Source organism: Myotis nattereri (assembly GCF_964212035.1).
Source record: "Myotis nattereri genome assembly, chromosome: 1".
Taxonomy (NCBI): Eukaryota; Metazoa; Chordata; class Mammalia; order Chiroptera; family Vespertilionidae; genus Myotis; species Myotis nattereri.
Genome location: NC_138075.1, coordinates 141,848,682 through 141,863,121, shown reverse-complemented (window position 1 = coordinate 141,863,121; position 14,440 = coordinate 141,848,682). Strand labels below are relative to the sequence as shown.

General features: G+C 37.8%; 1 protein-coding gene across 1 annotated transcript in view; it reads left to right on the top strand.

Annotated features, from left to right (window-relative positions):
- Positions 1-333: 333 nt before the first annotated feature.
- Positions 334-14,440, top strand: part of TACR3 (tachykinin receptor 3) — a gene marked incomplete at both ends in the record, with an annotated part of 54,613 nt that continues 40,506 nt past the window's right edge. The window contains one exon of the mRNA XM_081114248.1: positions 334-869. Within this exon, the coding sequence (XP_080970374.1) occupies positions 334-869 (536 nt within the window). The remainder of the gene's footprint in view (positions 870-14,440) is intronic.

Below are 14,440 nucleotides of genomic sequence, written 5' to 3'. Positions count from 1 at the left end.
GGACTAGGAGACCATAAAGCGCGCCAGGCGCCGGGACCTCAGTGCTTCAGCAGGTGCGCGGAGCTCCCGCCAGGGCGGACCCCGAGATCCGGCGGGTGACAGCCCTAACATCGCCCCAACCATCTCAACCCTGCCAAAGTCTCAAACTCCTTGGACGAAGTCGCGCCCGTCCTCCCCATCACTTGCTGGCTCATCGCATCCCTTCACCAGCCAGGGGAGCCCTCGCACCTTCCCTGCGGCGCTTCCAGGGACCAGGAGGCGAAGCACTTCAGGAGGCTCGGCTCGGGCTGGCCGCGGGTGAGTGGGCACATCCAGGGCTCCAGACCCGCGGCGATGGCCTCTCTCCCCGCAGCCTGGAACTGGACGGCGGCCGCGGGAGGGGCTGGCGCTGGCGCCGGGAACCTGAGCGAGGCGCTCGCGGCGGGGGTGGCCGAGGCTGCGTGGCTGCAGCTGCTGGCCCAGGACGGCAACCTGTCCGCCTCGTCCTCCGCGCCGGGACTGCCCGCGACCTCCCCCGAGCCCTTGCAGCCCCGGGCCAACCTCACCAACCAGTTCGTGCAGCCGTCCTGGCGAATCGCGCTCTGGTCCCTCGCCTACAGCGTGGTGGTGGCCGTGGCGGTCTTCGGGAATCTCATCGTCATCTGGATCATCCTGGCCCACAAGCGCATGAGGACCGTCACCAACTACTTCCTCGTGAACCTGGCTTTCTCCGACGCCTCCATGGCCGCCTTCAACACCTTGGTCAACTTCATCTATGCGCTTCACAGTGAGTGGTACTTCGGCGCCAACTACTGTCGCTTCCAGAATTTCTTTCCCATCACGGCGGTGTTCGCCAGCATCTACTCTATGACGGCCATTGCGGTGGACAGGTGAGGAGGTAGCAGGAAGGAAGGAGGGGGAAGGGAGAGGGGAGAGCGGGGCTGGGGGGATAAAGTTACAAAGGAAAACGGTGACAAGATGGGTTTGGTGATAAAAGGAACCAGTCTGGGAAGGAGCTCTTGGAGAAGGGAGGTCAGGGACCCATGTATAGTCAGTCCTGCAGGGGTGAACCAGGGTCTGTTTCTAAGGCTTCCCCCACTCACCCAACCCCTTCATCCGCACTGAGGGCATCTAGAGGGACAGAAGGAGGCCGATGCGGGAGGTGAGAAAATCTGCCATTCCAGGTGGGACAAAGTCAGCTAGAAACAATACTAGCGAGTTTATCAAATGGCTTCAAACTACTGCCGCAGAACTTACATCCCTGTGAAATGAACTTTTGGGGCCTTCCGTCTCTCTGTTAGAGGAATGGACAGAGTCAACCTCTTCTCTAACTTCTGCTCTCTGGTTTGTGGGTCTACATCCCCACCCATCCATTCCCTCTCTTTATGCCAAGGCCAACACCGGTTTGGCCTCCCAGTCATGAAGCATCCATCCATCCGAGGCTAGAAACCCCTTCCCAAAGATTGCCACCAGCCTGTGTCTCTGGCACAGGTTACTTCCAGTAGTCTGCGGAGACTGGGAGCGGGGTAAACCCTGTGCCTCAAACATTACATCCAATCTTTCAGATAATGAATAGCAAAGAGTTCAAGGAATAAATGGTTCGAGAACAGACGACAGCTGTCAGAGGGAAGGGGAGTTGGGTTGGGTAAAAAGGTGAAGGGATTCAGCAAAGGAAAAAACAAAGCAAAACTCAAAGACACAGACAGCCGAATGGTGACTAAGAGAGGTTAAGGGAGATAGAAGAGGGTGAAGGGGGTAGAAATGGTGAAGGAAGGAGACTTGACTTGAGGTGGTGAACACAGTACAATACACAGATGATGTGTTATACAACCGTCACCTGAAACCTATATAATTTTATTAAACAATGTCACCCCAATAAATTCAATAAAATTTTTTAAAAGAAATGAGACATACTAATTTATAGCTGTTTAAGGTAACTTTTACGTTGTTCCCTCATCTACAGAGGAGATTCTGAGATGCTCAAACAAATTTAAAGAGCTGGATGGGCCTCCAACACTTGTTCTCATGTTTCAGTTTTAAATGTTTCTGTGTGCATTTGCTTTCTTATATTGGACATCATGAAATATGCATGCCTGTGTTAGAACAATGGTAAGCTCCCACCTGTTATTGAAGCTGGTTACACTTTAATTCAACATTATGCTAAAAAATGGACCAGGCCAGTTGATTTCAGTCTCAGTTTTGTGATTGACAGCTGCATGGAATATACGGGGGATGATTTCACTTTAACTGCAAGTCTCAATATTCTCACCGCTGGAAAGGAGCATTTTGTTTTTTACATTAACAAGACTGTTTCAAAATATAATGAGGCTGTAATATTAATCTTACTGCATTAAGCCACCAATTTAACACAAGTTCTTTCCATAAGTGTATCCTTTGTGTTTACTATTTTGAAATAGTGAGCACAAAGGTATTGATAACATCTTTAGACACTGTTTCCAATGCCAGACCCAGAGAGTTAAACTGAAGGAACAGTGGTTACTTGCCACTAAATAGGAGAAATAAGCACAAAATCACATTTTTTTTTACTACCTCTGAAACTATCAATCATCCCTTTCCCCTTTACCTCTGAATTTCTACATGTGTCTCAACCCTTCATTTCAGGAGGGACAGAAATAAGAAGAAGCAGCGTTATCCGCCCCAAATTGGGGAACAGGCAAACTTGCTTCAAGATAGAAATGAATGTTGCTTTGGTTTGAGCACCTTTCTTTTTTATTTTGTCTTTGTTTCTTCTTCTTTTTTTTTGTCTTTTATATTTCTTGCAAGCACATAATTTTTTAAAACAATATTTTTATTGATTTCAGAGAGGAAGGTAGAAGGAGAGAGAGATAGAAACATCAATGATTAGAGAAAGTCATTGATTAGCTGCATCCTGAACACCCCAAACTGGGAATCAAGCCCGCAACCCCGGCATATGCCCTGCCTGGGAATCGAACCCTGACCTCCTGGTTCATAGGTCAACGCTCAACCACTGAGCCACGCCAGCTGGGCACAAGCACATAATTTTTAATGTGATCAGGAGGAGAGGCATTAGCATATCATGTTAAGAAATTCTCACTATATTCTTTTTATTATTTGTAAATCAATGTACTTTATTTTTTTAATTCTTTATTGTTTAAAGTATTACATGAGTCTCCTTTGTCCCCCATTGAACTCTCCCCAGCCGCCCCCACCCCCCAGCACATGCCTTCAACCCCCTACTGTCTGTGTCCATTGGTTATGCTCATATGCAGGCATACAAGTCCTTTGATTGATCTCTTACCCCCTCACCCCCCAACCCCCTGCCTTCCCTCATAGGTTGGACAGTCTGTTCAATGCTTCTATGACTCTGGTCCTATTTTTGTTTCTCACTATATTCTTGAAATTTTATTAGTGCATCATGAAATTTGATGAAAATTTAGTGTGTGTGAAATTGGTATTGAATGGCACATGTCATAAATGAATAAAAATGACAATGTTTTTATTATATTATCTGTTCTATTAATACTTTTCTAACATCTACATTCTCAATTAAGATATACATAATATATATGAAAGATGTGTTATACATACATGTAAGATATATAGCATAAACAAGTCTTAAATTCTCATTTAATTGAAGGAAGAACTTTGTCAAATTAAACCAGCGGTTCTCAACCTGTGGGTCTCGACCCCTTTGGCGGTCGAACGACCCTTTCACAGGGTTCGCCTGAGACCATCCTGCATATCAGATATTTACATTACAATTCATAACAGTAGCAACATTACAGTTATGAAGTAGCAACAAAAATAATTTTATGATTGGGTCACAACATGAGGAACTGTATTTAAAGGGCCAGGAGGGTTAGAACCACTGAATTAAACCCTGCAGTCATCACAACTTCTTAGGAGCCATAATAATGTAGAAGCACAGGAGAGCATTGGCCTGGGAACAGACTGCCTGCAGTGATTTGGATCTTGGCTCTACTGCATAATCCTGGGAAAGCTTAGCATCTTTTAGATGTTATATTTAATTGTTACATTTCAAAATGACAAATTTAGGGATGGTGGTAGGAAAAGTGATTCTTCATTGTGAAATAATTCCTGTGTGTATGTGTGTGTGTGTGAATGTGCCATTCAATATATGGAGATATTAGAAAATAGGAAATATTTTCTTATATTTTCTAAGTACATTTTTAGTTTAAGTTAGAAAATCTAAGTAAACATAGAGTAAAGGACAATTTCTGGGCACATGGTCTAGTATTGATTGGAATATTTAATTACAGAATTTTGAAGATGACATTCACTATTTCTTACCTGAAAACCTTAAGTAATGTAATACATTTTATTTTATAGTTCAAAAACATTAACAAAGATAGTAAAAAAAAATTTACATTATTTAAACATAGGAACATACCTGACATGAATAATTATTTAAAAACATTTAATCGAACTGAACCAAATTATATTTTTAGTTATTTATTTATCTATTTATTTATTTATTTTAAAATCTATTTTTATTGAGTCCAGAGAGGAAGGGTGAGGGAGAGACTGAATTATCAATGATGGGAGCGAATCATTGGTCGGCTGCCTCCTGCACATCCCCTACTGGGGATCAAGCCCAAAACCCAGGCATGTGCCCTTGACCGGAATCGAATTTGGCACCCTTTAGACAACAGGCTGATGCTCTAGCCCAGCGGTTCTCAACCTGTGGGTCGCGACCCTTTCACAGGGGTCGCCTAAGACCATCGGGAAACACATATATAATTACATATTGTTTTTGTGATTAATCACTGTGCTTTAATTATGTTCAATTTGTAACAATGAAAATACATTCTGCATATTAGATATTTACATTACGATTCATAACAGTAGCAAAATTACAGTTATGAAGTAACAATGAAAATAATTTTATGGTTGAGGGTCACCACCACATGAGGAACGGTATTAAAGGGTCGCGGCATTAGGAAGGTTGAGAACCACTGCTCTAGCCACTGAGCCAAACCAGCTAGGCCAAGGTTATATTTTTAGCCAAATAGATAAAAATCTATGTTATATACTACTCATTGTTTTCTTAATTTCTTCAGGAATATTATTTTTCATAAAGCTGTTATGCAACATAGTCATAGGACCTCTATTTCTTTGAAATTTATTATGGGCCATTAAAAAATAGTTATAAAAATCCTGAAGCCTGACTCTCACTCCAAGTGATCTCTTACACTTTCATGGGTTTGTTTTTCAGTTTTGAATAGAGACCTTCAATTTATTCCCTAATCTAATTGGTTTTCTTCTGGATTATACGACATAACAATTTACACAACAAAGTAGATGTTATAAATGAATGAAATTAGTTCAATGTATTGTGGTAAATGTTACAATGCTATACATATTATGGATATAAAAACTTTGGTCAATTTTTCCTATGTTTTAGGAAAGGTTACTTTTAGGAAATTTATGAATCACTGGTGCTTTCTACAATTTTTACTTCTTTTTCAAAGATAGAAAAAAATCATGTTTGAATATAAGATCAATTTTCCCAAATCTCCAGACACATGTGTATAAATGTAGTAACATTAATATGAATATTTTTTATTCCATAACCTTTACTTATAAACCATTTCTTGCTATTCCCCCAATTATTTCAAAGACTCCCTAGGGAGGTGTGATAAGAGTGTATCAATAGGCAATTTAGCACTTCCATTCTCCTCACCACACTCTGGCCAGAGAGAAGAGAAGAGAACAGAGGAGAAGAGGAAAGGAGAAGAGAGTAGGGGAGGGAAGCAGTAGGGAGGGGAGGAGAGGCGAGCAATGCCAACACTCTGGTACAGAACATGACAGTTTCTTGGGAGGAAGAAGCCATGTCTGCCCAGCCTGAGTTGCTCAGTGGTTGAGTGTCAACCTATGAACCAGGAGGTCACGGTTCAATTCCTGGTCAGGGCACATGCCCGGTTTGCAGGCTTGATTCCTGGTGTGGGACATGCAGGAGGAAGCCAAGCAATAATTCTCTCTCATCATTGATGTTTCTATCTCTCCCTCTCCCTTCCTCTCAGATATCAATTGAAAAAACAAACAAACAAACAAAAAACCCATGTCCTTCTCCAGATAGCTGTTTTGGCACATTGTTACACCCAAATCTGCAAAATTCCTAAGTTACAAACTTTGCCCTATGCCTGAAATATTGGTGATGTCTATCTGTGTTCCAAATAGAATTTGGGGGAAAAAAGAGTCTTGTCCCTTACCTTTGCTCCATTAACAATTTCTTAATGACCAAGTGTTCTTTCATCTTCTACTTGCAACTCTCACTTGCTGGGTCTCAGCTACAGACCATTTTTCCAGAATGGTGAACTGCCCGTACCTCTTTTTCCCTGTGCCTCATCGCTCTAAGTATAAATCATTTTTATGAAGCTTGATCACTGGTACATTAAATAAATGCTGTAAAACAGACAACTAGGGTGTGCAGCCTCACGGCTTCATTAGACACAGGTGGAGCTATGCTAGACTCAGCATGAGGAATCTCTAACACATGAGGAATTTTTGGACCAGGGGTTTAATAGTCTGATATAATTCTATATGTGCAATAAGGTTGATGTAGATTTGATTTGCTCTGAATCATGAGACCTTGGATAATTTTATTTTCTTTTATATTTTTTCCTTTTATAACTATCGTCAATGAAATGCACATTTTTACATAAAACCAAATAAAGTTTTAATTAAAGTTCTGAAGATGGATGGTGCTGATGATTGCACAGTACAAATGTCCCTACAATAGTCTGTAAGAATTTATAGTAACTGGTCATATGCTATTTTCTGACCTTATTGCCTACTCACCACTCTACCACTCTGCTCTACTATCATGGGTCCCCTCTATTTCATCAACATATTAGGCATGTTTCCACCTCAGGATCTTACATCTGTGTGAAACACTCATCCTCCAGATGACCATGTTACTCATTCCCTGAACTATTTCTAGACTCTGAATACTCTGTTTTAAATTGCTTTATTTTTTCTTTATCATATGTATCACCTTCTAAGATACTAAATAACTAGTTCATTGTTAATGTTTATTGGGGTTTTTTTGTGTATTTTATTTTGGTCTGTCTACCCATGTAAAGTCCATGAGAACAAAGAAGAAATATTATTATTTTTCATCTGTATTGTTCAAAGTATTACACATGTCCCCTTTTTTCCTCTATTGACCCCTCTCTCCCAGCCCCACCCTCCACCCCAGACACCATTACCTTATTGTCTATGACCATGGGTTATGCATATATGCATACAAGTTCTTTGGTTGATCTCTTCCCATGCACCTCCCCACCCTGTCTTCCCTCTGAGATTCGTCAGTCTGGTCCATGCTTCTGTATCTCTAGATCAACCTTGTTCATCAATTTATTTTGCTCATTAGAATCCATATATGAGTGAGATCATGTGATACACATCTTTCACTGACTGGCTTATTTTGCATAGTATAATACTCTCCAAGTCCCTCCACGCTGTCTCAAAGGGTAAGCGATCCTTCTTTTTTACTGTTAGAATAGAAGTATATTACATTTGTAGGTTTGTTATAAGAGGACAGAGAAGTTATTCATACAAAGGAATGAATAGTTATCTTTTCATTTCTCAGGGTAGCTCATGTGTCCTGATTACTATCTAAAACAGTAGCCTCATATCATTTCCTATCTACTTATTCTGCTTTATTTTTCTTCTATTTGCTATTATTTGTTTTGTTTACTACTAAATTCATAGCATCTAGGATAATGACTGCATATATTTGACACTCAATACAAATTGTTTTCCTATCATTTTCTATCATTGAATAATTTATATTCAAATTACCTTATTGAGATATCATGAAAATATAATTTAAAATTTTGAATTAGATATGAAAATAGCCTCTATTTTCCATCTTTATTTTCCAAGTGTAGAGGTTATCTACTATCTAATTTCTTCCATTAACAGTTAAATAAGCATTTATTCCATCACAACTTAAATACTCAAATATTTAGACATCCTCTGCTTGATGTACACCATCATCTCTATGAGTTTAAGGATAATACAATGGAACTGCTACCTGCCACTATTTACTTCAGGAAAAAGTTTTACCTGATGTAGATCCACATTAGACAAAATTGAAAGCAATTAACTCCTACTTTCCCCAAAGAACTTACAGTCTCCAACTGTAACATTAAATATTTTTATTTAATCACTGACTCACTCAGAACAAGTTGTCCTAATTAAAGTTGCATAGATCTCATTACTCATTGCTTTCACACAGGAATTTGTTTTAAAAAGGAGAGAATTAGAAGAGAAATAACCTATACTATAACTCTAGTGCCCCAATGGACTAGGTTTCTGTTGAAGAGCTAGAGACAATATCAAAAGAAGCTTTTTAAATTCTTACATCAGAATTTTGGCATAAGCTTATTTCTCTTTCCATGCCAATCACAAATACCAAAGAACCACTTAAAATAAGTTATTTTTTGTTTGCTTTTGTTTCAAGCTTATCACTATAGCTGGGTTTTTGTTGTTGTTTGTTTGTTGTTGTTTTTGTCATAAGTGTTAATTTCATTTTATTTGGCATAGTTTAGGATAATTTAGATTGTCTACTGTGCTTGACATTGTCTATCTCTTTGTATACATTGTGTCATTTAATGTCATTTTTACCTTCTAATCATACTCTATGTTTTGTTCATTATTTCCATTTAGCAATTTAAAAATTAATATACTAGCATGTGTTGAAACTCTCATTTGTAAACAAACATTCAATAACCATTTGTAATCACTATTCAACAATCATTTGACTACTACAGATACTTTTTAAGTGCCAAAGAACATAGAGAAGAATAAAATCAGTATCTCCAACAAGCTAAAATCAAAGTAAGTGCATAATGTGCTGGAGCTCTGAGGAGATAAAAATTAACTGGATGTAGAGAAGGGAAAGAATTCACAGTGAACATTTTGTAATCTGCGTAGAGCTCAGTTGTGGAACTTTAGAATAAGGTGTGAGCAAGGGGAAAGTCATTTCAGTCAGGAAACTAGCATGTGAAAAACATGAAATTGTGAAAGGATATTTGATCTGGGTGCTTTCCCTCTTTTCAGTTGGGATCCATTCTCTACCTATTGCACTCTTTTTTCCTCCCCCTCCCCACCTGGCTATTTCTATGGACTAACTGCATGGATGGGGTCCCTTGCTGTCTGGCCTCTTCTTGGCTTTGCCTAATGGGAGACACCTGGAAGCAGTGGGAGGAAGAGAGAACAACTTTAGGATATATGAACCACACCCTCTTTTCAGAATTGCTGCAAATTTGCTAAAGCCCAATTGTAGCCATATCTTGTGTCAAGAGCTTCTCTCCTAAGGCTTCACCTCCTCACTTCTGATTATAGGATTCTTTCATCCTTCAGGCCCGGGGTGAGGGACACCCACTCTTTGCTATTGCTAATCCTAGGAACGTTCATTTCAACTCGGTGTCCTTTCATCATTTGAAAATGGAGCTTTCAAATGGCTTCTTTATTGAATTTTACAAATGACCTATTTATTAAACTCTCTTCAGTTTCTCATTTGAGTGTGCCTTGTTTTCCCTGGAGCTCTGACTTGTGCATTATAGTCAGCTTGAGGAAAGGGTAAGAAATTTACTGTCACTATAGTAAAGAGTGTGCAGAATTGCAGTTAATCCTGTTGGAAATGAAGAAACAGTAAAATATTTTAGAATGAGAATTTTGAAGACTATGTGAAGAAAGTTGGAAAAGAGTAGCATCAAAGAAACCCACAATGATGGTGTTCTAGTAGTCCAGGCATTGACAGTTGGAAGGGAGGTAAAGAACTTAATGGGTAATGTCAGAAATTGGGCTGATATTATTTATGACTGTACAAAGGAAATGAAAAGGGAAGAGGTTCAGAAAAACTCATATGTACATATGAATAATATTTACAATGATCATACTCAAGTAGTATTAGTTTTCCAAGAGTAAAAGAACTTATTTATGAAATACACATATTCTTATATACATTAGTAATAGTCATGTTTCTTCTGAAGTAATTCATACTGAAGGAGCGTAGATATAAAATTGTTTCCACTCACTTTCATAGAACTCAGTGCTGCTATTGGTTAAGAAAAATATCTGGCCCTAACCAGTTTGGCTCAGTGGATAGAGCGTCAGCCTGCAGACTGAAGGGTCCCAGGTTCGATTCCAGTCAAGGGCATGTACTTTGGTTGCGGGCACATCCCCAGTAGGGGGTGTGCAGGAGGCATCTGATCGATGTTTCTCATCAATATTTCTAAATCTCTATCCCCTCCCTTCCCTTCTGTAAAAAATCAATAAAATATATTTAAAAATATATGAATATATAAAAATATATATAAAAAAGAAAAATGTCTGCCAGAATTTGACTTGTAGTGCCAAATATAATATGTAGCTTTATTTAATCACATGCCTAGAAGGCGTATAAATAGGGAAGCCAAATCATGAAGTTGATGGAAGGGAATTTGGTCTCATACTATTTTCTATGTGAGTCACATTTGTAGTAATCTGCAAATTATACAGTTAAAATTACTTCAAACATATATAATTTTCAATACACTAGCTCATCTTCATCAATCTGATTCCTGTCATAATTCTGATTATACTAGTAATTAGCTTTCAGACAACCTTTCTCTGATTAAGTTTGGAATCTCAAAGTCGTGATGAAGTCTACTTTTTTCTATTTCAACAGTTCATTTGGAAGTTTATAGTCTTTTAATTCATAAAAAAATTGCCACTCATTCTATTCCTGAGTACCTTTAACAACGGAGCCAAAAAAAAAAAAAATCTTAATACCACTGAAGACAATCCATATACCCTTGGAGCCTTGGAGAGTATATGTGATTCATCTTTCTCCAGAAACTGAGCTCTACCCTCTATAGTGATATCAAACTGCTCTAATATTTGTTCTATATTATAGCACTCCATATATTTGACTAAAACTAGCAAGTGTCCTGAGATTCTTCTGTTTAAAATTTTCACTTTCTTTACCCATTTATTATTATATAACATTTCCATCAATCTTACCTGAGGGTTTCTTTAGCTGTTATTCTCTCTAAATCCACTTTGGGCAACATCTTGAATTCTTTCTTCATCTAAAAACTGTTCCCCTTACAAAATGAAGTAAAATTGATTTACCTTTATTTTCTATTGCCCTGAAAAAGGGCTTTGTATGCATATTACCTTATATACAAATAGAATATCATGTACAGTTATGCATACTGAACACTGTTATTTATAGTAATTTGTTTTATCTTTACAAAACATTGAATACTGGAAATACTTATAGTGAATGTGAACTTTAAATACATTTTTATAAAGGTATTACTTCCACAAAGATAATCTGCCAAGAGTTTTAAAAGATTTCCATTGGAAATTAATATCTTAACAAAATTAAGTATTCAGTATATGATTGACTTTGTGAAAGCAGGGCTTTGGAAATGGTATATACAAGGTTATATAACATATCATATCATTAATTTCCTGACACAGTATAGAAATGATACAGGTAGTAAATTATGCTACAAAAAAAGTAACTTAAAATTTTATAATACTGGTATACCTGAATAAAATAACCTATTATATTATGATTTTTAAATTATTTATCATCAGAGATAGTACAGGAAGCATAAAATAATCTTTAGCAGTAAGTTTTATATTGTCAACATAGAAAACCACTTATAAATTTGTGTCTGAAATTTTGTGGAGAAACTGTTTTATGTAATGTTTATCAATAAGATAGAATTTTTTATATAAATAGTTTTAAGGTTGCTATAAATAATTAGAATTTAAAGTTTAAATGGTTTCTATATAAGGCTCTTAGAACAGTATCTAATACATAGTAAACATTTAATGTGCTAGCAGTTATTGCCTTTGTTGTTAAAAAAGAAAATCTAAGTTGATATTGACTATATTATATTGATGAAGCCATCCTTAATACCTACATCTCCAGCTCATTTGATTCTTCTGCTTTTCTTTTCCTCTGGGTTATAGAAAAGCTGGACTTATTTTGTTCTTCAAATACCTCATGCTTTCTCTAACCTCAGGGCTTGCTGTTCCAGTTTCTCTTCTAATCCCACCTTCATTCTAATTAATTCTGGGAGATCACAGAATGTCTCTCCCATCATTTCAACCTATACCACAGATTAGGTCAAATTCTCTATTTTAAGCTTTATAATTACTAATATATGTCTTTATAACATCACAGTGTACACAGTGGGAACAATTTTATTCAGGAGAATTTCTAAAGTATTGAGCTAGACAGAGTTGCCTGATGATGAGATGGGGAACTGGGCTAAATTTCTCAAAGGTTATAAGTGACAGGATTACTGATGGTGCATGTACTGTTTTAGAAAATGACAGAATAACAGGTTAGTATAACAAAAAAAGAAAGCCAGGTTTGGGACCATCAGGATGAAAAAAAATGGTGATCTAGTTTTTCCTCCCCTGAACATGTAAATCCAATAAAATTGTGAAATCTGAAATGCTTTCTATAATTGGCTTTTTTGTGGAAATCACATGACAGTACAATTATCTATCAAGGTTTATACTGGGTGAGATGAATGTATGTTATATATATTCAAAAATGCAAACAGAGGGCACCAAATAGGTCAGGGAGCAGGTTTTAAAAATCAGAGGGGCGTGTGCTGAACTCACACAGGCATTACACTAAAACTCGAAGGAAGTTTACCTAATATTCAAGAGGTAATGTTGTCCCAAACAACAATCCTATCTAATAAAGAGGTAATATGCAAATTGACCATCACTCCAACACACAAGATGGCCGCCCCATGTGGTAAGAGATGGCTTCCACAAGATGGCCAGCAGGGGAGGGCAGTTGTGGGTGATTAGACCTGCAGGGGAGGGCAGTTGGAAGGGACCAGGCCTGAAAGGGAGGGCAGTTGGGGGTGATCAGGCAGGCAGGGGAGCAGTTAGGCATTGATCAGGCTGGCAGGCAGAAGCAGTTAGGGGAAATCAGGCAGGCAGGCAGGCGAGCGGTTGGGAGCCAGCAGTCCTAGATTGTGAGAGGGATGTCCGACTGCCCATTTAGGCCTGATCCCAGTGGGCAGTAGGACATCCCTCGAGGGGTCCCAGATTGGAGAGGGTGCAGGCTGGGCTGAGGGACACACACACCCCCTGCACATGAATTTTGTGCACCGAGCCTCTAGTTAGATAATTTCTTACCTATGTTCTGTCTATTTTAATAATATATTTCTTCTACATTAGACTCCAACTCCACAAGATTAGGAACAACATCTATTTTGTTTATCAACATAGCCAAAGTATGTCACACAATCCTGAAAAAGTTGTTGGCATTTAAGAAATAGTTGAAAATAAATGCTTGCTATTTAATAAATAAATATATAAATAGTTTAATAGATAAAATTAATTGCTAAATTTAAATTGAAAGCATATGCAATGAAAGTCTAATACTTTCACTATTTTGATAATTTATTCTTTAAATGTAGTTTTCCTCAAATGCCAGTGTATACATTTTATTTATTCAAATAAAAAATTTTGAATAAATAAACAAGTGACTTTTTTGCTGGATAATATTTTGAAGTCCCTGTTATATATGTACATTCATATGAATGTTTATATATAGGTTTATTTTCATAAATACTCATTCACTTCAAAATTCACTGACAATAATCATTCATTCTTAAGTTCATTTAGAATAGTTATAGAAAAGTGCACAATAAAACTTGTCTAAAAATTGCAGGTTCAAGAAAGGTTGTATTTCTAGTGATTTGTCCAAGCAAAAATTGTTCTAGTACCATAGGCCAAAAGTTGAAATTTTATGGGTCATGAGCAACTGTTGCAACTAATCTTTATTTTGCATGGAAGTCAAACAGCAACTTATGTTTGTCATTTACAAGCTAAAACATTGCTTTGGCCAGAATCAAACTAGAAAACAGTAAAATCCATATCACTTCAGACAAATGTTCTTTGCATGGTTAATATAATCAAGTAATCATCTGAAGATAGCACTCTGTCTTTATTTTGAAATGTGTAGAAACAAGTAAAGATCCAGAGAGTTTAATAAAAATATTGTCCAAAAAAAAAAAGAATTATACAAGATACCAAGAACAATTACAAAATGGAAAATGATCATTTACTGAGTAAGTAAAGTTATATCAAAAATAGTATTCTGCAATATACCTCGAAGTAAAGAGAAAAGAACCCCTCAATTATATCAGAAGAATAGTAAGTGGTAAAGCAAAGTGGTCTAATAAAGTGGAAAGGAAAACTGATTTTTTAAAATGTCAGTAAAAATATGAGCTTCCACTCTGCCCAGTGTTGGTCAGTGGTTAGCCCACACACCAAAGGGTCACAGATTTGATTCCTGGTCAAGGGCACATACCTGGGCTGCTGGTTCGATCTGCAGTCCTGATCAGGGTAATGCAGGAGCCAACCAATCCATGTGTCTCTCTCACATCAATATTTCTCCCCCCCATCCCTCCCTCCT